The 23,444-nt window shown below is 45.7% G+C and overlaps 4 protein-coding genes across 4 annotated transcripts; 2 read left to right on the forward strand and 2 right to left on the reverse strand.

Annotated features, from left to right (window-relative positions):
• The first annotated feature begins 259 nt into the window (after positions 1–259).
• On the forward strand, positions 260–2,954 carry C8R40DRAFT_1112553 (uncharacterized protein). The gene is made up of 11 exons (XM_046228421.1): positions 260–608; positions 674–868; positions 922–995; positions 1,051–1,142; positions 1,200–1,330; positions 1,383–1,471; positions 1,525–1,634; positions 1,691–2,153; positions 2,218–2,425; positions 2,478–2,644; positions 2,701–2,954. The coding sequence occupies exons 1-11, from the start codon at positions 318–320 to the stop codon at positions 2,831–2,833; spliced, it is 1,953 nt and encodes a 650-aa protein (XP_046084659.1). The 5' UTR covers positions 260–317; the 3' UTR covers positions 2,834–2,954.
• Positions 2,929–11,393, reverse strand: C8R40DRAFT_1253573 (armadillo-type protein; the record flags this gene model as incomplete). The annotated part of the gene is made up of 14 exons (XM_046233732.1): positions 11,314–11,393; positions 11,171–11,254; positions 10,907–11,106; positions 10,458–10,836; positions 9,649–10,401; positions 9,296–9,594; positions 8,952–9,241; positions 8,761–8,899; positions 8,569–8,731; positions 5,145–8,500; positions 3,507–5,088; positions 3,302–3,455; positions 3,017–3,251; positions 2,929–2,968 (listed from the first exon to the last, which is right to left on the reverse strand). Exons 1-14 carry the CDS (start codon positions 11,380–11,382, stop codon positions 2,929–2,931), a joined length of 7,743 nt encoding a protein of 2,580 aa, XP_046084660.1. The 5' UTR covers positions 11,383–11,393.
• An 808-nt stretch (positions 11,394–12,201) lies between these two features.
• C8R40DRAFT_1172352 (uncharacterized protein) lies at positions 12,202–12,857 on the forward strand (the record flags this gene model as incomplete). The annotated part of the gene is made up of 3 exons (XM_046231842.1): positions 12,202–12,300; positions 12,359–12,455; positions 12,517–12,857. The coding sequence occupies 3 exons, from the start codon at positions 12,202–12,204 to the stop codon at positions 12,855–12,857; spliced, it is 537 nt and encodes a 178-aa protein (XP_046084661.1).
• Positions 12,858–13,145: 288 nt separating this feature from the next.
• On the reverse strand, positions 13,146–14,111 carry C8R40DRAFT_1172353 (uncharacterized protein; the record flags this gene model as incomplete). Its single annotated transcript, XM_046231843.1, has 10 exons — positions 13,146–13,175; positions 13,214–13,290; positions 13,346–13,380; positions 13,432–13,461; positions 13,522–13,624; positions 13,680–13,693; positions 13,751–13,772; positions 13,837–13,894; positions 13,958–13,973; positions 14,032–14,111. The coding sequence occupies 10 exons, from the start codon at positions 14,109–14,111 to the stop codon at positions 13,146–13,148; spliced, it is 465 nt and encodes a 154-aa protein (XP_046084662.1).
• Positions 14,112–23,444: the final 9,333 nt, after the last annotated feature.

The following is a 23,444-nucleotide window of genomic DNA, read 5'->3' on the forward strand; positions in this document are numbered from 1 at the left end:
TGTCGATGAATGATAGTCGAAGGATTTCGTCCTCGAGGACTCGGAATTCCGACTTGCAGAGTTCCTAGAAGCACTAGAGATCTGACGTTGGCACCAAAGAGAGCTAAGAGTGAGGATGATAATCTCTGTATATAATCACTCCAGATATAGAGGTACACGTATACTTACAGTGTAGGATTCACAACTAAATGACGCGACGAGCACCCTGGGAAAATCACATGAGTCAAGACCACGTGTACACAATGAGTCAGTGCCCACGGTCGACGCCTACAACTAACTTGTTTATTTATTGGGTCTCCCTGTCTCCCAACCTCTGCATGGCACGGCGCTCTCTTCGAATTCGACAGAGGGCAGCCACTCTGGGAGATCTGAGCCTACAGGGTGCCAAAATATCAGCACACGTAGGTTTAAATGACACAAGGAACAGCGATGAGAGAACAAAAGAAGAAAAAGAGCGTCCTCTTAAACGAACTAAGAAGAACTCTCAGCACTCTGTCGAATCAAGTACAAAGACGAAAGGTGTTCCGAAGCAATTTAGGCGAATTCGAGGAAAGTTTGGACTACTGGAGAGACTAACGAAAGACGTTCCGCTAGAAATCATTCTAGAGGTACGGAAGAATATTGCTGCAACTTGCGAGCTATGTCAACAATTGAATTTTATTTATATGTATAGATCTTTTGCTATCTCAACCCGCACGACCTTCTCCGTTTGGCTCAAACAATCAAAGACGTTCGAAGTATCTTGATGTCCAAGTCTTCAGCAAGCATTTGGCGTATTGCCCGCGCCAATGTTGGGGATTTACCACCGCTCCCTGAAGATTTAAGCGAACCCCAATACGCTCACCTTCTTTATGAACCTTTCTGTCAAGTAAGTGGCTAGATATTGGTGGACGCTTTCAGGCTAACATAATCTTCGTCCAGATATGTAACAGAGAATGTGATAATGTTCTCTGGATGTTTCGTATGAGGTGCTGCGAAAGCTGCGCTGAGTCCACGTACGTGGTTGTTATATTCTTAGGGCTCTTGTATCTCACAAATGTCCCCGTCTAGGTTTCCCCTGTATGACAAGAAATTTTTAGCCAGACAACCACCCGTGTTTCGCAAGCACCGAATTCTCCCCCGGCAATCTGTCCGACTGAATGGTTAGATGTTCAGCCATTATACTTGCGGCCCTTCAGAGACTGAATATCTCTACATAGGTTGGCCAATATCCATCGGGAACGACGAGATCGCAGCGCGTTTCAAAGCGGAATTTCAGAACCTCCAAACGCCTGAGGAACAAAACACGTGGATAGCCAGCAAAAAACACGAACTTCAGGTCAAAGAGGAGGTTAGTATCGTTCTGCAGCTAATCATCGTATCAACGTTCAAAATGCCTACAGCATGCTCACTTATGTACATTGTGGCAAACGGCCATGCTAGACAAGCGTGAAAATGAACTGGAGAATCTACTGGAACGAAGGAAGGACGCGTGCGTATCTTCGACTCTCGCTCAGGTTGCACCGATGTAATGACCCTCATTAGTATCCTTATCCGACTGGCAGAAATTGGCTGGCGCGAGGAGGCGGAAATCTCTTCCTATGTCTTTGCCGACTATAGATTAGTCAGACAGCCACAAGAACTAACGGACTCTGGTTAGGCAACTTTTCCTCATCAGCTATTCTCACTCAAACTGAAAATTTCTTAAAAGGTTGGAACAGAATCAGAGATAGATTGGTCAAACGATTATCTGATCATAAGGCGCGCCGTCTCGAAGAAGAACAACGTCAAGCTATCAATTTGCGACGCAGCCTTCTGGAGAAAGAGTACAATGAAATTTACTCAGCATCGGACCACCGGGAACCCTTTCCGTCTTTGGGGGACATCCTCAGCAACGAACCATTCGAAACCTTGATATGGGACAGCCCTCTGGATGAGAACATGACCGGCCAATTTGTTCGGGAGAAGCTTTTGGAATATCTGCCTAGCTTTATCGAGAAATGGAAACCAGTGAAAATGCAGGAGCTCGTGGAAATCATGCGGAAATCCATTCCGGAGGTCACACTTTCGGACCTGCCCTTGGCAACATCGATTTTTCGATGCGCGGAATGTCCAAGTAACATAAAGATGCACTATCCCCAAATGTTCTATCATAGGTGCTGCTTCCGAGACCGGTTAGTTGATGATCGGAGCCACGAAAGGAATACTGACTCACCGCCCTAACTATGTCGGCAGTAGTCGTAGTCCATGGTCATCTCACCCTATCGTTTTTGATGAATCCGGATCGCAAGTCGTGAGGACGATACTGCAGGCTTGCGCTCTTAATCCCTCGACCACGACAATTCAGAAGTTGCATTCTGTTGATCCGCTCATTGAATGTACAACGTGCCATTTGTCATCAGCTTCTCACTACGGCGGACGGCTCTTCATGAGGTGGCCACACGCAGTGTGTATCTATTACTGTGTATTTTACTATCTGACTCGCTGATACCGTACAGTTAAACCACTCATCAGACCATAATTTTTCAGTCAATTCATTTGGCGAATTGACGGAAAAAATCTTCGCCTGTGAGCCGCCCATTGGATATGGCAATCGAATCTGTTGTGTCCATTGCCACGAGGAGCTTCCTCATAGAGCACCAGATTTACGTGCCCATTTACTTCAGTGAGTACAAGGTTCTCCACTATCCATTTCAATAACACTTTCCGGTCCCTCTACAGGCATAGCGAAATCGACGTTAAAAAGATCAAGGATACCAAGCTTCAAGAGATCCAAGAGCATTGGTATTGGGATCCCCGCTGTGCGCTGCGATTCTTGCGCCAGTCTTTTCGATGCAGAGAAGCACTGACTTGAGCAAACGTTCAATCATGTTTCTCAAAGAGACAAGAGGTGTATGATACAGTAAATAGCTGTTATAGATACATCACATTGGTCACAAAATTCATAAATCATTCTTCGCGTCTCTTTTTCATTTTGCCTTTGCCATCTCTATAAGAAGTCATCAGTAAAAGAAAAGTAAAATAACATGATGCTCACACAAACAACTGATTCTTCCGCTTCCTACTTTCTTTTTTTACTGTGTTTCTATGCACCTTGCGACTCGCCGCTGCTTGAGGATTTGTAGCAACCTGCAGGACTCTTGCTTCTTTACGCTCCCGTTGCAAAGCCACAATATTATGACGAATTTGGTTGTATATCGTGGAGAACTTGGTCGTCCCAACCTTCGACTGCACGAGATCTCGCAGCTCCACTGCAGTGTCTTTGAGTTCAGCTAGGCGAAAATGTCAGCAAAAGTCTGTCAACGATAAATAGCAAACATACTCATTTTGGTATCTCGAATAGTATCATCCTCAATGATTCGATAAATAGGCGAAAGAATGTGAACAAGGAACCGTTCTAAATCAACAGCATCGAGGGACGAGACCATGGCGGCAAACCAACGAATCACCGCGAACGGTTGATGAAACCAATTGGGCTGAGAAACGGCCGTCAACGTATGCGGGATTAAAGACAAACAAACACTTACTCGACCAGATGGATACTTCCTCTTTGCGATAAGAGCAGACCTCGTTTGGTATGATAATTTTGAGAACATCCACGGCAAAGGATGGTTTTGTTGAGAGACTGTTGTGTTATCCTCGGCTACTTCGTTCTCGTCAGGATCCTCCTCTTGAGCGATGTCACCAATACTGTCTGTCAAGAACGGGATAGTGGCGTAACATCTGCCAATGAAAAAGAGATTTTTGACTGTTTGTAAACTGAGACTATCATCCAGGTGTTCACTCTTCAGCTGTTGACAAAGCTTTTGGGCGACAGTCTTCATGCCCTCGCTCGATAATGGTGAAAAAGGAGCGTTCAGATCAGATGCTGAGGGAGTTTGTATTGTGGCAGAACTGAAGAAAGTCCCGAGTAAACGGGAAGAGGCTGTACGAACCCATGAGTGAGGGAAGAGTAAATGATTGGCAATAGAACTCCAGTCTACATCTTTTGACTGGAGTATGAGTTCGGGAAAAACCTTTGCAAGCTTGGCCAAAGTGGTTAAGGAGTGGTAAGGAAGTTGCCATTCGAGGTCAACAGCCATGGAATCATCGTCGAAGTTTTCAAGTTGAGCCGCACTATGCTCCAGTGATGACCGTAGGTTTTTGAGGATGGTGGGAATGAAGGGAGCAATTTCATTTTGTAATGCGTCAACTATCAAACCATACACCTGTGCCGTTACACGAACCAAGGGAGGTTGATTGTGTTGTGAACACCATGTATGGAGATGGGACATCATTTCGGACCTTTTTCTTTCATCGAGACGAACGAAAAGCGCATTGATGAGGTGCGCTGCCATTTCCCGACACTTGGATGAATCATCGTTAGCTATGGTCATGACCAAAGCGACAAAGAGTAGGTCCGAGAACTCTTGAATGAGGCCAGTTTGAAATTTTGTGACGATGGCACCGAGCAATTCCAGAACGCTCTTTCTTCCGCTTTCGTACTCATACGACAGATTTTTGGTGAAGAATGTCATTTGATTTCGCAATCGACCTTTTCCTTGTGGATAATCAAGCAGGAACTGCAGGAGAACACTTCTACAAAGTTCCTGTACTTGACCTGACTGATTGGTGACCATGATCTCAGAGACCTTGTCCATGATATCGTATATTTCGGGAACGACAAATTTTCTTGCAACGACGGCACGAAGGATGGCAAAAACGGAACTTTGACGAGAAGGGTCTTCGAGATCTGGGGCGACAATATCCAGCAGAAAAGCGAGGTCTGTTTCCTTGACATCGACGGATGGTCCGTCACGGAATACTGTTGAAAGTGTCTTCAGGGCAGTCTGAGCGACTTCAGATTCGGTAGTACCGACTTGTTTCAGGATATCCAAAATTTGCCTAATGTACACAGGCAGCGAGCGTCCAAGAGTTTTCAGAGGACATTTTACAAGTCCTGCCACCGTTTTCAAACCTGAAACCAGCACAGGAGAACTAGTCGAATACAGGGTGTTGCCAACCGCCACAATCATGGATTCTAGACGAGACAAAACTGAAGTGTCCTGGAAATTGAATCGATTACGACGGAGTGCGGTGTTGAGTAGGTCCAAACCGAAAACAACGAAGCTGGAGGCAATGTGGTCAGTTCTCCGTAATACCATCAATTTTGGAAAACGAGATACCGGAAAGAGTTGTTGGCGAAATGGTCTGTATGGACAGCCGTTTGTCGCTTCGTCTGAACGATTGCATCACCCTTGACAAGGTGTTTCCTCCGAGGAGCCGCCTGTTGAAGGAAACGGGAGTTCTGAGTGATTAGAGTATGACATAAGGACAGTAAATCTGCAGGAACAACGTGTGTGTTTGAATTCAGGCCGCTTGAGATGTGCTTCAACACTTCATCGACCGATTGCATTACTTTGAGTGATTCCGTCTCCTGCATTATGTCTCGCAAAGGCATGAGTAAGGCATTGATTTTGGACCCTGTAACATGTTTAGCAGTGATGTGGAAAGAATCCAGTCCTTTAGATGAGGAGGCCTTGACTTCGCGCAATTTGGTTTTAAAACCTTCAGCCTGCGTATCCTTTCCAGATTCACCAAATATCACCTCAGAAGAGACGAATGCTATGTCTGAAACGCAATCATCGAGAACGCCGAATTTTTCTACATATTCTCCCTTAGTCACATGGACTAGGAGATGGTGAACGGTAGTCGCGAGGATGTGAAGGTGTGGACCGCGCAACAATGCAGCCCTCAACTCTCGAATAATCAACGCCAAGTATTTTGAACCTAACACGACTGCAATACGGCAAAGGGTATCTCGGGTCAAATCTCTAGTTTCTTGAGACTTGCTGCGTAAGATTTGACTGGTGGTGGTCAACAAGCGGGAGATCTGCAACTGCGCAGATGCAAGAGGCAGATTACGAGCAACCTTGACAACACCAACTGCAATAGGTATTCGGGTGGTGTCCTCTGTTGTTGAGTCTCGTGATTCAAGGTAAGTGAGCAGTGTCGGAAGAAGACGGAGATTGACGGCGTCGGCGATTTGATTGATCGGAATTGCGGGTTTGGTGGCAGTCTCGACATCATCATCATCATCATCTAAGTCCCCTTCGGCATCTTCACTCACGTGAACCTCTTCCTGCATTGAAAAAGGAAAGTTTTCGAGTATAGCGACGATTGTCCGGATGTATACACGTTCCCTCTCATCCTTTGCCTTGGAGAGACGAAGGTATTTCTGTACGAGAGCATAGTATGATTTCCACGAGAGATGCTTAGCTAGGCGGCCTGTAGTGTTGATCGAGTCATTCACGAGATGATGATCTAAGGAAGCCGTTTCGACAATGTAGTTGGAAATGAGAGGAATGAGTATTTCGGTGAGCGTGGAATTTCGCAACGGCTGTTCGTCGCATTGATCTGCAAGTCGACGTAAGGCTCTGGAGCGGCGGTGCAACTGAACATGATGTATGTTGTTGAAGAAATTTGCCTCTTCATCGCCATTAGCTAAAAGTATTCTCATGTCTTGAAGCGAAATGTTATTCTCGCATTTCTCCACAGCGTATGCAATGACTGCAACGACCTCTGCGCGCACCATCTCTTTCTTCGACCTCAACCCGTTCTTCAGACCAGGGAAAAGCACACGTGAAAAAGCTCGATCGTGCTCAACTGAAGTTTGAGCGGCGACGAGATCAACAAAATGGCGCATTGAGAACGAGGCATGATTACGTATGGACAACTCTTCAGGATCTTGGATGAAACTGAGCATGTTGTATAAGACCGGAAGCCAGTCAGAGATCGATAAAGATCGATAGAATGTATCGTTTAAATAGGCAAACGCCGCCAAGCGACGTTCAAAGTCGGGCTCGTCTATTCTCTTCGTTGAGTAAGCATTTAGCTCATCCATTAGTTGAGCTAGATCCTGTAGTGATGTCTGTAGATTGGCAAGATCGTGGAAAGCACTGACAAGGTTAATCCTAGCTTGGCGTGAGCGAAGAGATTGGAAAAGCATTGATAGTAGCTCATAAAGTTGTTGATAAACCTCCGACGTTATGTCGTGAAGATCGGGAATGAGACGCATCTGATGTCCAAGGATGTTAAGCAGGTCTGACTTGATCTTCTCTGAAACAACCTTTGGTGGTTTGCGAAGTAGTGGTGAGAACAGTTTGAGCAGTGTAATGGCTTCCTCCGCATCGCTCGAATACTGTGCAACTTGGGAAAGAATCCCAATTTGTCGTTGACCCAACAGTGTGGAGATAGAGGTAATATTTTTCGACTGCTGAACAAGGACGGATAGGCTCGAAAGGAGGAGCGATACGTTTGGCCGCAAGATGTTCCCCAAAATTTCCTCGTCATCTGCAGAGAATGCGATAAGCCTGTCTACAATATCGAAGATCCGAGATATGACAGCAGGTTTGACATTTGTCGCGGTCAGACAGCTGAAAATTTTCGGTATCACTTGTCGGTCATATTCGACAAGGAAATGTATCTGTTCACTATCTAGTGTCCAAACGTAGAAGAGCTCAAGAAGAGCAGATGGTGCTTGTGTATTTTCCCTGTCAAGGAGGGGTATCCGAGGAGTGATGAAAGCCGTAAACGCAGCTTTCATGTACGGACTAAAATCAAACTCTACCCGGCAGCGGAAGAAATCAGCAAGACGTTTGAGACCCAACTGTCGAATCGACCGTATTATCTTCGTTGTTGGTAGAGAAGTATCGTCCTCCTCCATATCTTCAACCTCTGCCTCAGTGTCATCGCCGTCAATTCGACTCTGGGATTTTGCGATAATATCTATAGTGGTCCCCAACAGAGCATCCCAATACTTGGTGATTCTTGAGCCTAGATTTTTCAGGACATCGCCCAACAAGGTGAGGAAACCGACTAACTGTCGATCTAAGGCTTCAGTCGACGTTCGTTGTATGATAGCTCCTCCTTGCTTCAAACCTTGTCCCTCTGTGAGTGGTCGCAGCATCAGATCGATGAGAAGAGCAAGCTCGTCATTGGTACACCCTGCAAGAGTTGTCAAGACGGCTGACCGGCGGTCTGCCCCTCTCGACCGCCCCTTCTTCTCCAACATCATTCCAAAGAGCAGTCGGATGATGATGTCGACCACTTCCGTTCTATCTTGAGGCTCTATGGCGGAAATATCGAGCAAGGTAAGCTCGTCGCGCCATCTGGTGTCATCCAGCAATGTACGTAGTCTATTCTCATATAACGATAACGAACGTTGTTTGTAGGTGGAGAGACAGGATAACGCTGATGATTGAAGCGTCCGATCGGGGTTTGAAAGTAGGGTGATATATAGGGACCGGAGTGAATCACTCGCATAGAGAGCTTTTGGATTGGAGAATTTGGAGAACAGGGAGAGCCAGACACTGAGCTTGGTCCGAGGAAGCTTCGGCTTTATTACTGGGCTAATTATCTCAAGGAAGAGTAGGATCAATTCGCGATTATGTTTTTCTGCCAACAAATGGCACTCCTCAAAGGTGTGTAAAATCTGGTTTTCGTACGACCGTTTGTCTAACCGATCGTTTGCTGTAGAGTCCTGGGGAAAAAAATTGGAGAAAATTTGAGCGTGGATTACTGGGCAAGTTGATGCTTCAGAAAACGCACTTGCAGAAGCTTCTTCCAATGCAACCGGACATCTAGCCATTGTATAACGATCTCCCTCAGCTTATGAGCACTAGGATCCCTCCAAGACCGTTCCTCTTCCCAAGGGTCATCTGAGTTGCTACCTCTCCCTCTCCAAAATTGCGGCCCTGGATCTTTTTCTTTTCTGGATGTGACGTTGATGATGATAATGACAATGCCCCTTCCTCCAACGAGAGCGTCTTCAACTCTGTGAACAACACACTCCAAACGACATCACCAAACCGTTGCGAAAGGTCAAACAAAGCCGTCGCAGCGGGCGACCATACTGGTCGTAAGTTAACCTTCAATTGAGCTGCCATGATATATGAGTATTCGTGTTTTGAATCAGGCGTAATGGTAATCACCCGTGAGCCACCGAGCACATAAATTTGCCCCGATCTCATCGCTCTGTTTCACCACTTGCGCCACGCGTCCAATTCTTACTACACGTTCTCTGACACCTTGAACATCCAAGGGAACCTGCTCTCCTTGTAAGCATCGCTCTATGACTTCCCGCGTGTCTGCAGGGGCATTGACTAGTTGCGATGTAAGGATCTTCAATGCGTTTAGGCGGTGCGAGTGCGAGTGCGAGAGGATAGCATCCTTCAAAAAATCATACGTTTCTTCGAATGGGAGAGTGGCAGTAGACGATTCACTGTTGGGAGGCAGTAAGTAATGGAAACAAGAATATATGTTGCGCACTACGTACCAGACTTCCGCCAACTCCACTAGTGCTTCAAGGACATGTCTCGACCAAGACCAATGTTCGACACCTGATCGTAGCCACTGTGTAATATCAACGTGTTTAGCCCATTCCGCGATCGGGCGCGTCGCTAAACAGCGTAAACAGACGTTGATGATCCAAGCTGAATGAGGGAACAAGTCGACGTCTTCTTCAGAGATAGTTGGTGTACATCTGATATGCTTGTCGGCCAAGACAACAAGAGAGCGGGAAATATTCGAGGTGAAAAATGTTGAGAAAGCTAGAATGTCATATAGTTCTGCACCCTAACGATATCATGAGCAAGGGTGAACAGCAGAACAAAGGATCACTAAATATACCTTTTCTTCATTGAGTTCGGGGCCAATTTCATGACGGTTCATGTCCTCTAATCTTACAGACACCCAATCTGTGATTTTCTTCTTCCAAACCAGATCAACCTCTCCCAGCTTGTCATTTCGGCAAAGCGATGCCATCAGCCTCAATGTATGACTAGGTTCCACTTCCAGCAACTTCCCAGTACGCTTGAGCAACCCCGGAAGAGCAAGCGATTTCCACCCACCCCATTTCATTTCCGCCAAAACACCGTGCAGCTCCAGACAGAATAGGCTATCCGGCTGAGAACCTTCATTCCACAGCCGCGCAAGAAGATTCCGACCAGACGACATCCAGAAGGATAGATCACCCGCCGTAAGAAGCGCCGACGTGAACTTGAGCATAGCGGAATGCAAAAGGGGGGATACGGGGACTGAAATTTTCATTGTTGAAGCGTGCAGTTGTGTGAGGCTAGCAGATGCTAATCTGGATCCGTTTCGAACTGAAGCTGGTACTGCGGCAACTTCTAATATTTTTTTAAGCTTTTCCTCATGTCCGACCTCAGCTTCGTGATCTACAGAACATATTTTGGCATATTGTTTGACGATAATGTCTGCGATTGGTGAAAACTGGTCTGGGCCTTTGATATGATGGATGAAAGCGGTGACAACGCGTCGGATGAGGGTGTAAGATGCATCGCTGTCCATGCAGGACAGATGAAACTCGAGCAGGGGGGATATTAGCGTTGGAGTGACAGTGTGTAGGGTTTGCGATACAGACTGTATGGAAAAAGAATGAGTCTTCGGGTAAAGAGAGCTAAAATCGATGTACTGACTTTACAAGCAAATACTAAACACCAGGCAGCAGCGTCACCGATGTCTTCTAGATTTTCAGCGAGGAGAACGATTGCCTTGGGGCGGAGTGCAACCTTTAACCTTCGCAAAACAGATCCCCACACCTCTGCAAGGGCTCTCTGTAGTTCCGGTAAACATTTCGGTAATGTCGTTCGGAAAGCTGACCAGGTCTGTTCCAGTAGCGTGGAATCCGTAGAAGGGACAAGGAGATACTTGAAAAGTGCCGATAAGGTCGATAAAAGTACAGTCAGCACTTCACTTGAGATAGATCGTGCTGAAAGCTGAAGTAGTCGTTCGAGCAATTCAGGGTATACAGGAGCAAGCGTGAGCCGTAAATCCTGTGCAATTTTTTGCAAAAGACTAAGTGAAAACACGAAAGTCAAAAAGTGTGCCATTAAATGCAAAAAAAAAAAAAAAAAATTCAACACACTCAAGGATAGCTTTTAAACCTTCATCGTCTGAGGAAGCCTGAGTTTCCAGCCATAAATCTACGACCTCATGCCAATTATGTAGGAGAAGCGGTAAGGTTGAAGACAGGGACGCCGATTTTTGTGAGAACTTAATGAAGCTTGGGGACAAGTTTAACTGTTGCCAGTGTAATAAAGCCTCGAAGAAGTGGGATTGTGTGTCCTGAGCAAGACTTTTATCGGTAAAATAATATTATTGACGGGAGGGGAGGCGATGAAACGCAGACCTCTAATTCTTCATCGAGATGCGAGTGTGCATTTAGAGCGGAGGGTAGATGAACATCTTTGAGTTCCGCGTTGTATGATTTATACTAACGCAAAAAGCACAGTGGGTGAATAAACTGAGTGATAGCAGATATTGAGAACGTACTTTGAACCGTTTCAAAGCAGGAGCAAGATCTACATCCATGTCTTCATTATCCGACATCCTTGAATCCATGGCGCGCGAAGTTGAAAATTAAAGAAAAAAGATAATATTAAGCGCGCGCCGCTGAGGGGCATTTACATAATCATCACAGGTTCGATTCGCCCAAAACGCGACCCAGGGGCTCCCAGGGGCCATTTTATTATTGGTCCACAAACGCGTTTGGTTTGACGATGTCAGGGCGGATGCAACTACACGACGAGCCCAATCCATAAATCTACGAGGGCTCTGAGCTATTCCATACAATTCTGAGCAACACAAATGTAGACTTACCAACTTTTGCAGCTCGTCCAACACTGACCAACAGCAGTTGGCTCCTCTGAACTCTTTGGTGGATGGCTTCCAAATTCTTGGTAGTTGATCCGAGCTGTGGTGATATTCATCTGTCCCTCAACTGTTTCTCTGATCTTGGAATATATACATATGTAGTCATCTCAGGTGAGCTTCTGAGACAACGCTCAGTATATACGAATTCATGAATGCAAAAGCAGAGAATGACCTTGCGAGAACCTGCCCTGCCTTATAGTCCAGCCCAAGATTAGACACAACATCTTCCCATACCGAAACATTGCCCACTTCATGTGGAGCAGTATCTAATTCGCTCATTCTCTTCCACCCACCGTCGGGGCTGCTATACCATATCAGGCTACTTCCAAGTTCCAACATTGGCAGCCATCTTGCATCATACATCTATGATGTACGTACTGCGCCTGTTATAAAGCTCGGTCAGGCTGCTGGATTCTTTCTACCTTTCCGTCTTCACTATTTCTGCTGGTCAGAAAATCCAACCCTGGTGGTTCACCTCATCTGTGCACATTTATATCAGCCGTCGTCATGCGCTTCTACCCTCTCCTTCTTTTCTCTTCTTTCCTGCTGACGGTGCTCGCTGCACCTCACGCTCAACTGAACGATATCAGTACCAATCTCGAACGCGTATGTCGTCTGTTTGTTTCTGTGTTGCACAAATAGTTATATATCTACACCTTTTCAGAGAGGTCAGGCGGCAGTCGGAACGCCCACCCAAGACTCGGCGAGTTCACTGCAGCCTTCCGCTTCGGCAAAGGCAAAAGTTGAAACTTATCTTAAACGTCAGTGTTCTAGTATCCGTAACTAAGCTCCCATGCCAACTTTGAATTTTCCACATTCAAGTCAAGTTGGACCAAAAAAACATCGGCGAACAAGTTCTAGACAACCATGACTATCAATTCTTCGATTATTCCCTCTCGGAATATGATGGAAAGAAGGATCTGATTCTCAGGCAATTCGGAAAGGGGCAGCAGGCGGAATTTGAGCAGGAAATTAAGAAAATCCAATTCGCGGACAAAGGCAAGGCTGTGAGCCAATTTGTCGCCGCTGGCGTATATTACGACACGCGCAACTCCAAGCTTTCATCCCTGACCAAGGGGAAACTGTCGGGACATAAAGACCTCACCTATGTCATTATCCTCAATAAGTCTGCAGCTTTCGCGGGATCATACTTGGAATCTTAGAAAATGCATTCGCATCTCTTGACTGTACACGAGGATTGCTTTTTCAGACTTGCTCAGACATCGATCATACACCGTAGCCATGTTTAATTTGGAGGGTGCTCGAGCCATTTTGGTATATATATCGATGTTGTACGAAGGTAAAAAAAAACAATGAAACGGAAAAGAGGAATTAAGTAATTGGTTGGAATGCGTTACCCTTTGGGCGTTGGTGCGTTACATATCAACACAGAGCCAGTAAGTAGCAATACGAAATTTCGCTAGACATGAGTGGAATCAGAGGGCTTTCCTCTATTCACAGAATGTGATGACCAGATTGACCTATTCAGCGGATCAGTTCTCGAATTATGACGACTTACATTGTCACTTTGGCACGCAACTTGAACATGGGTATTGTTTGGGTCGTGAAACGCAGTGGGGCAGTTGGCGCTGGTGCCTAAAGGATACATCAGCAGTGACCGGACCCAGTTGGAAAGCGACGTTGAATATACAATCAGCTCCTGCACCGTTGCAGCCATTGAAATATCTGCAAACTTGTCAAAGTCAATTTCTATGACAATGATCATATGGAATTCACCCGAATCCAGTGGTTACGGAGAACGAGTGACTGCGTCATACCGAAAATGAGTACAGGATACGTATGCTCAATCAGTGGATTAAGCCCTACGGGAGGATCAAGGTGATATCTGTGCTAGAGCCAGATCCTGGCGTAGTGGGGTTGACAAGAGTAGTCTCAACCATGGTGCATCCTTGTCCATCAGCACCACAACCTGCATTAATCTTGATGGTGACCAGTAAGCGTGGGGAATCTTTTGAGTTTCTCACCAACGTCGAGGTAGCTAATGACGAAGATTTACATTGAGCACATATAAAGGTGACATTTTGAGGCAACTCACGCAATGGCAGCAATCAAAGGGCCTTTACGAAAATATATATTGATCATGATTATAGAATGTGTGTGGATAGCTCTGACTGCACTAACCGTTGGAGGTGAAGGCTCCCCCAGTTGACAATGTTACACCGTTTCGCTTCAAAGTAGGCTAATTTAGGAGGTGCATCAAGGAATAAGGATTTGTTCCATAGAAAGTAAGTAAAACACTCACTACACCTCGACCGCATCTGAGTTAGGACATGGAGAGGACATTGAATGCCAGTGACCAAAAAAAAGAACATCCACAAATTATTGAACACGACGGTGTGAGTCTCAGCCAGAGCACCAGTAACGAGCACAGCAGCGATAAGGATGGTGAGCTTCATACTAGAGAGTATTTTCGTCGTAGTGCAAAAACTGAGTTAGCTGAGGTCGAGATTTTGTCTGTCCCCGAATTCGTTCTGAATCTTTATACAATTTTCAACGTCGGGAAACTTGAGAGAGTGCGACCGGGCCAGTCTACCTCATGATTATGACCCGTTTTCACGGGGCTCATCGACTTTCAGTTGTATGGGGACGATCCAGATTGCCATTTATTGCTTTACACTGGCAGGTCAATGAACTTCGAGATGGGAGGTAGATGTTTCCGTGTGGAAGGCGGGGCAAACGAAGCAGCTTACAGGGTATAAAAGGTTTATCCATTTGCCATGGTTCCCGTTCAGGTGTTGGAGTTGCTGTATTAGCTCCCGAGCACCGCGCGAAGGATAACTGGGACCTTGAGGCCCCCAGAATCTCCTGCAGAACCTCACCCGAAATAGCGTCATTTTGGGCCCGATTTTGACGATTTCCTGGTCCTAAAATAGCGTCATTTTCAGTCAAAATCACCGACTCTGAAGGAGGAGGTCCTTGTAGGTTTCAAACGGCCTTGTTTTTCAAGATCATTCTGCAAATATATTGAGCCGTAATATGGGTTGAGTATGATGTCAGGAGTCTGATGATCATTGGTTGTATACCTGTTACGGTAGTGGAGCCGTAGATTCGTTTTGCTTGGTAAATTGTCATGTGGCGTTGGCAGTAATTTTTGTTTGATGATAGAAGTATTCACCGACTGTGAAAGAGGAGGAGGATTAAAATGGCCATGTTTTGTGAGATCATTTTGCAAGAGGAGCTGTATGATACATAGGTGTAACTGTTTGAACCAATTTGGTGGCAGTGTGTGTAGCTACTTTTTTTATTGTGTTGTATGGTTTAACTTTAGGTATATAGATGGTGCACATGGTTTAATGATATTGTTGCCTTTTTGGGTGCCACTGAATACTATAGTATGCATTTGTAGTGTGTTTCTATATATGCGTCATGCTCTGACCTACCTTCATGCCCTAACCTACCTCCCTTTATTCTTATCCAACCTTGGAGAGACCCCCTCATTCTCTCTACTTCATTGCGGGACCTTCCCTGGGACCTCCTCCATAAGCTCCCCCGCCTTACCTCAACTTTGATAACTCACCACACCTCCCAGGATACAAGCATGCACAGACTTAACCCCTTTCGGGCCAGGACCTTCCCATTGCAGCAACCCCATTAGTACCTAATCTTGATCATTTACCTTACACATACCAGATCCCCTGATGCTCCCTTGTTAACTTCTCCGTTAATGAGCTTGCCTTGTTTTTGTGTAAAAGAGAAAGGAAGGAATCTAATGGGCACTCCAACCAACCAATCTAATACACAATATGCGAGTTCACTGCTATCAAATTTATTTAATAGCAAGGGGTAGTGTTGGCAAAGGTTCCGCATAGCTTTGAGAGCTAAGTAAGAAGCTTCGATCAATCAATTTGAATTGTTCCAAGGATTCGATATATTCCTTTGATCAAGGTAGATTCAGCACGGTTTGTGCTTTGATTGTATTGATATGGGTATATCAAGAATTGGGGTTTTGAATCAAAGTAAATTAAAACCAAAACACACAGACCCCTCGGAGGGCTAGAACTATGTGCTGGCACAACCACACAGCGTGATTTGCCCTTAAGACCAACGACTGATCCTAACAACTGGATATACTTCTCGCAGTCACAAGGAGCAGAACACAATGTTCCTATACTCACAAGTGCCGGGCCTGAATGGCTGCTAGCGAAGAGGTTTCAGTCTGGCGGGAGTGTGTCTTTCCTTTTTACGGATTAGCACTGCAACGTTGTCCCAAAATCACTTGTATTCCAGATACATCGGATCACTATTTATACATACAGAATATAGAGTCGCACAGTACAATTAATTTAATACAATAAATGTTCGGAACCGCAAGGAAACTTTTACAATCGGTCAGATACCATTTAATTTGAATCTACATATCCTTATTTGGTCCATAATTTCCAAGATTCTAGTATACCTCCAAACATAGGTAGGTACTTCAATATTCATTTAATTTAATTGTTTTGGAGAATGACTCGAATGGTGTTCAGCTGTCATTGCTGTTCAACACTTACTTCGATCGTTTGTCACCTTGTCCGGAGGCAAATCAGCTCTCCTCGATTCTAATCCTATTAATCTGATTCATCTGGATTAAACTAATTGCTTCTCTCTTTCAATAGACACCCATTGTGCCCATACTCTATCAAGGGAGTTACTCATAGTATTTATTTAATTGCATTCTTCAATATTTTCTACGTCAGGACTCTTTGACATTCATTTGATATGTCTTCGGAGCCTTGCAGTACTTCGATCGTTCTTCTAGTCATTTTCCTCAACCATGCAACCTCATTGGTCTATTAGACTAAATCGCAGTCTTTTAGATTAATGCATGATCTTGTTCTAGAAGGAGTATTTGATAATTCCTGAGTTCTAGAAAGTCATTTCGAGTCAATCCTCGGCTCATGGTCACTTGAGTAAGTTCTTCCAAACTCCTGCCAGTGTAAGATCCAATAAGAATACCCTTGGTATGTCATATGTGAATGGTCATCCTTCGGATGTAGTCCGAGTCTGGTATAATCCTGCTTGACAAACAGGTAGACTGCTATCCGAAGGTAGTATCGGGGATGGGTAAACTAACCAACTTATGGTAGTATGGGTATATGGTCCCTTCAACTTATTAAACTGATTCAGTATTGACTTTGACTGTCAATCTGAGTCTCAATTACAGTCCTCTCGATACGAATCTATACGTGAAAATGTCACAATTCACAGCATAGACGTCTAGCCAAAATTTAGGTGTGTCACCATACCTATTTAAGCAGTCCTGTAGTGTCCCAAACACCAGCTTGGTATATTTTGAACACACACACTTTTACATAGGTCCAGTCTCTGCTAACTATACAGATTTTCTCTCTACTCTCTGTTTCATTATCTCAGTCTCTCTACTTCTGTTTCTCATCTACATGATCTAATATACACTTCTACTTCATGTCTAAGCAATCCGAGTGAGTCTTCAAGCTCCCCAAACATCTATTGTTCCAGTGAGCCAACCTCCCCCAAACCTTCTCAAGCTCCCTAGTTGCTCCATGAGCTCTGGACCTTGACTTAGGTAACGTCGAAGCTCCCCCTTACGTCCAACTATGTGCCATTTCTCCGTTACCACCCCCACCACTTGAGGACGCCAACTGCTACCCCCCACTTCCCGGGCTCACACTCTATTGGGAGCTTTCATGTCTGAAGCTCACACCATCTACTAGCTATAATGATCCTACATTGACGTTCCTAGCTATTACAATTCATACTATGCAACACTCCTATGTCCCCTAGCTCCCAGTTATCTTTATCTCCACCGGTTATCATCCTAGGGACCTCCCTGGACCTTCTAGGAACCCCTTCAAGGGTTACATCTCACAATCAGAACTACTACTAGGTCATTCCTGTCCTCAGTCGCAGTTCCTGTAGCTCCCTTCGAGCTCCAGCTTGCTCCTAGCACACTACAACATAAACCTCCCATACCAAATCCACCCTTAAGACCAATTCTGACCCAGGTCTTACAATATGTCAGTGTTGAAGTACTATAATAGTATAGTGAAATCATTAATATTGTGATCTTGTGTAAATGGAATCATTACAGTGAACCATTGCATTTTTATGCAGTTCTGTTCCACTCTGGGGTGTCAGCCATACTTGTGTAAACTTACTTTACATGCATTGTCATCATCGGAATTTGGCAGCTGAAACATGCTGTAGTAGTGGAAAGTGAGCATTGTTAGAATTTGCGACTAATAGTGCTGCAAGTTATGGTGGATTCTCGACCTGACTTGTCCCCCATCTGCTCATTGCTCCAATTATCTCATCCTTCTCAATGTCTAACCACCTCATCCAAATGTTACTCATCTGCAAAACATGGATATTCGGCTAAGGGCTGAGAGCAGATCCCAGCAGATCCCAATACCGAAAGCACTGAGAGCAGGCTGCTCTGAGTACTTTCACTGCTGGGAAATGCTTTCAACTGCTTTTGGACCCTTAGCCGAATATCCAGGTTTTGCAGATGCTGTAAAAATGGAGTTTGTTTAGAATCTGTTTTTTGCATTACTTTTGTGCTATTGAGACATCTACTTGCTGCAAGTGTGCACATCATAAAAAATTGTACCTAAGCTCACTATCCATATCTTTGTATCCTATTGGCAAGTCAGGCAATCCAGCCAAGGTCAGTGCCTCGGAACGAGGCCCTTTCCCAGTTTTAGTTTACCTTATACATCAGAGACCATTCAGAGTCGGGGATTGCCATGCCAGCACGGCGCTAAGGATCCTTAGTCCTTGTCCGTTTATAGCGTCATTTGAGTCGGCAGGAGTCGGCGCACCAGCACCAAACCAAAAAAATTTTAAGCACCGGAAAAAAATGGAAAAAGAACACCAACATTTGAATTTTGAAGAAAATTTTGGAAAATTTTTCGATTTCACGTGACGATCCTGGTCCGAAATAGCGTCAATCATGGCAAAATCATAGCGTCAATTAGGGTGTTGGTGTCGCGACGAGGCAGGAAGCGGGAGGCGGGAGGTCCAGATATGCCTAGGAGCGACAGTGGCAGAGCGAAGAGGCACAGAAACAAGCACAAAGCACAGATGAAAGAAATAATGATCTCGAACAACAGTGGGATAGCGTCAAAGGCCAATCACACCAGCAATCAAAAGGGAATCTAGTTGCCCAATGACCAAGTTAGATAGGTAGTATCTAAAAGGATACAAGTACTTGCCTAGTTGCCCAATGACCAAGAGGTCGAGATGGGGAACTAGGGCCTGTCTACTGTCCTTTATATACTACTCTTGTCTACTGAGTAAGCGATTGTAAATAACGATGCAATATAGAACAAGAGTGAGGAATCAATATATACGAGTAATAATGAGTCGATAATGAACCATAATGAACTAATCGATGAATAAGGATGAGTTGTATGGAAGCGTACGGAAACAAATGGAACTAATGGGATGATCGTGTGATGAAGTACAATAAACATGTGAAAACAGATTGATGGGAACACACCGCGCTGATGGCGCATCAAAGGGCGCATCATGAGACTTCATGACATTACCCCCTTCCTTAGAGTCGATGTCCCAGCGACTAGTTGTTTACCTCGGTGAAGTTGACCATTGGCTGCCATGGTAGTGAGTGAAAGATCGTTGCCGAAATCTTCCTTGGTGCATTTGGATGTGCTGCATAAAATTCGTTAATGGCTTCGTCACTGGATCCTACCACATTTTCCTCATTTTCCCAGGTGTCATGGCCCTCGTCGTAGCCTTTCCACCGGACTAAGTACTGCAGCTTTTTCCACCGTCCATGTATTCTGCTGTCCAGGATCCTGTCCACATTGTAAAATTCTTCACCATCAATGACCTCCGGCTCCGGCGGAGCTGGCAGTATTCCGTTGACTTCGTTTCCTTTCCATGGTGCCAAGCGCTTGACATTAATGTTGTCATGGATCTTCATCCATGTAGGAAGTGCAAGCCGGTAAGTGTGTGCCCCTGTCTTCTCAAGAACTTCGAAAGGTCCTAGTCGGCGGCTTCCCAGCTTCTCACTTTTGCGTCGAATTTTTAGGTTATTGACTGAGAGCCATACGGGCTGTCCAACTTCAAAGCTAGGTTGGTTAGGGTGTTCCGCGATTGTATCTGCGATCCGTTGTTTGCTCATACGTAGTGCGGCTTCTGCATCTTCCCGAGCATGGCGGAGTGCATCTAGCCGATCTGTGATCGAAGGGTATTCCTTCCAGGATCCTATGGGGATGGAGAATTCTGGGGTATAACCGTAGAGCACTTCAAATGGTGCTTTGTCGTGGGCAAAATGTACTCGAGAGTTAATAACGAATTCGGCAGTAGGAAGAAGACGGTCCCAGTCATCCTGACGTCGGCTAACATACATCCGGATGTATCTTTCGATTTCTTGATTAGCTCGTTCAGTCTGGCCATTTGTTTCAGGGTGGTATGACGTTGTCAGGGCAGATTCAATACCCAACCGTTTTAGCAAGGCCTTCATGATGTCGGCAGCAAATTGTGGTCCTCGATCAGAGATAAATCGTCTGGGCAGTCCATGAAGTCGGAAGATTTCTTTATAATAGAAGTCGGCAACTCCTTCGGCAGTCAGTTCGGTTGTAGTGGGGAAGCAGTGAATCATTTTGGAGTAATGGTCTGTGAAGGTGATTGCCGCATTGTGTCCATCTTGTGTCATCGGTAGTTCTCCAATGAGGTCCACGCCGATGTCCTGCCATGGTCCTCCTGGTACAGGCAGAGGCTCTAGAGATGATTGTGGCTGCGGCCTTACACGTCTTCGTTGACAGTTGTCACATCCTTCCACATACTTATCAACAAATGATCGAACCGTAGGCCACCAAAACTGTCGGCTAACTAACTCTAGGGTGCGGTGCTTTCCTGGGTGACCAGCTGTGAGTGCGTTATGACACTGTGCTACGACATCCCGGCGTAGTTGAGGATCAGGTGGGACATACACCTGGCCTTTGTAATAGACAATTCCTTCCTTCTCTTCCCATTCGGCTAGACCATTCACAAGGTTGTGGGGTCCATGTGTCTTCAATTTACGTAGTCCTTCAAGAACCTCCGATTCTCGCTCGCTTGCCTTCCGAATGCGCTCCTCAAGGGGGTTTTGGAACAAGACGGCTGTAGCAGCTCGGAGGAAGTGTTCTGGCCGTAAAACTATTTGTTGTTGGTTGTCATCAGCATCCATAACCTCGAGTTGAGAGACTCGGGAGAGAGCGTCAGCTTGTGCATTTGCTTTACCAGCCCTATGTGTAAGAGTAAAGTCAAACCGCGAGAGCCACAGGGCCCATCTTGCTTGTCGCCGGCTTAGATCCTGTGCAGTTCGCCAGTATTCCAGGTTTCGATGGTCGGTCACAATTTCAAAGGGGTTTGGGAGTCCTTCTAGGAAGTGTCGCCAGTCTTTCAGGGCTTCGATGATGGCTAACATCTCTCGGTCATAGATTTCATAGTTCCGCTCTGCAGGGTCCATGGAAGCAGATCGGAATGCCACGGGATGCCAAAGTCCATCTCCTTGTTGTTGTAATAGCGCCCCTCCAGTTGCGAACCCAGAAGCATCCACTTCGATGCGTGTTGGTTTGTCGGGATCCCAGAGGACTAGAATGGGTGCTGTGGTAAAAGCTTCTTTTAACGCCTCAAATGCTACCTGCTCATTGGTACCCCAAGACCATCCCACCCCCTTCTTGGTGAGGTCATTCAGTGCTCGCGCCTTTTTAGCGAATCCATCAATGAAGCGTCTGTAGAAGTTAGCAAAGCCTAGGAATCCTCGGACATCTCGGAGGCAGGTTGGGGCTGGCCAGTTCTTAACCGCCTCAACTTTGACAGGATCCATACGAACCTCTCCCTCACTGATGATTAGGCCCAGGTATTCAATAGAGGTTTGTTCAAATTCGCACTTCTCAGGGCGGAGGTAGAGGTCATTCTTGGCTAATCGTTCCAAAACTTCATGAACTATTTTCCGGTGTTCCTGTAGGGATGCGGAAAAGATGAGAATATCATCCAGATACACAGCTACTTTTCCTGCCGCGATAAGGTCAGCAAAAATGGAGTTCATAAGAGCCTGGAACATAGCTGGCGAGTTGGTGAGGCCGAAGAACATGACCAGTTGTTCAAAGAGTCCCCGGTTAGTGGAGAAAGCTGCTTTCCACTCATGGCCTTCCTTGATCCGGACGTTATTGTAACCCCATCGTACGTCAAACTTGGTGAAGTATTTGGCTTGTCGTAGACAATTGATGATGTCAGCGACCAGAGGGAGAGGATAACGGTTCTTGACAGTGTATTCATTCAGACGTCGATAGTCCTGTATGAATCGTAGTTTGCCATCCTTTTTCTTTACAAAGAAGACAGGTGAGGAAAGTGGTGATTTGGATGGTCGGATATATCCTTTCCGGAGATTGTCTTCCAGGAATCGATCTAGTTCTTTCTGCTCATTTACTGACATGGGGTAGATTTTGGTGCGTAGAGTTTTGGGGGCGTCAGGTTTCAGGTCAATAGCGTGATCCCAGGGTTTGTGTTCAGGTAGTCGTTCGGATTCTTTCTCGGAAAATACTTTCGCATGACGCCGATATGGCTCAGGCACCATCTCTTCGAATGTTTTCTGGGGCTTATCTTTATTTGCTGCTTCGGCAAGCTGTTGGGAATAGGTGTACCCGGCAGCGCACCATAGCTCTTCTGTTACCTCTTGGATAAACCCAGCACGGAGCCAAGCACGACGTCGTTTGCGATTTCCAGTCAGGCGATACAGTGGACTTCCTGATTCCTCAAAGACTAGCTCATCTTCCAAGGATGTGCCAGTTTCAGCTGTCTCCGGACCCAGTTCAGTTCTTGGAACAGTGTGAGGGAGGCCATTTGATTCTGCTCTGTTAGGTTCTAGGATTTGTTCTGTATTTCCTCCCACATTGGGTTCTTTGGGCTCTGGGATCTCCTCGATAGCTACATGATGCTGAACCTTTGGCTTTGCAGGGATCTGGATCTGCCCATCACGCCAGTTGATGTCAGGGTTGACCTTACGTAACCAAGGGAGCCCTAAAATTACGTCTTCAGATCCAATGTTTGTAACTAGGAATTCTAAGATCTGGGGTTGATTTCGGTCCACCCTGGCCAGAAGTCGAGCAGAATGAGTGATCCGCCCTGCTAAATTAGCGGTTCCATCAATATTGTAGAGTTCAATGGGGCGGGGTAGGGATCGAACGTAGATATGATGCTTGTTAACAAATTTTTGGTGTAGAAAGAGACCAGTGGCACCGGAATCAATCATAGCTGCACTTGTTGTACTCCGGAATCGTCCTTTAAGCTCTATGGGCACACGGAAATGGGATATATCATTGAATTCTAGTGCGCTAATAGTACAGGAGGTGATAGAGGCATATACAGACGATGGAGTTCTTGAGTACGACTTGGGGAACGACGCTGCAGCGGTGGCGGGTTCCCAATTTAAAAATTCTTGTGTAATTCGGCAATTTGCCCAGCAAGAACTTGCTGGTTGGCTGCAAGTTCCTTTAGTAGCGCGGCAAGATCTGGTGTAGCAGCAATGATGGTACTCGGAGCGGCAGACTGAGTTGTATCCGGAATGCTGGTAGCACTAATGGTAGTAGCCTTCCTTCCAGGGAGTCCTAAGAACTTACGACGGCACACAGCCTCTACATGGCCATTGAGGCCACAGTGTTGACAGATGTCCCGCTCATGGTGGCCATCGGCCTTGCGATGTTCCTTAGATCCACATCCATAGCATCGTCCTATCATGAAGCGACAAAAGGCATCAGGAG

This window comes from Lentinula edodes, assembly GCF_021015755.1.
Source record: "Lentinula edodes strain Le(Bin) 0899 ss11 chromosome Unknown C8R40scaffold_25, whole genome shotgun sequence".
NCBI lineage: Eukaryota > Fungi > Basidiomycota > Agaricomycetes > Agaricales > Omphalotaceae > Lentinula > Lentinula edodes.

What these genes read in the sequence shown, in the direction of transcription:
- C8R40DRAFT_1112553 (XM_046228421.1), top strand. Translation starts at nt 318, where the DNA reads ATGGCACGGCGCTCTCTTCGAATTCGACAGAGGGCAGCCACTCTGGGA. An exon ending in GAAAGCTGCGCTGAGTCCAC is followed by an intron (nt 996 to 1,050) that starts GTACGTGGTTGT and finishes GTCCCCGTCTAG; the next exon opens with GTTTCCCCTGTATGACAAGA. An exon ending in ACAAGAACTAACGGACTCTG is followed by an intron (nt 1,635 to 1,690) that starts GTTAGGCAACTT and finishes ATTTCTTAAAAG; the next exon opens with GTTGGAACAGAATCAGAGAT.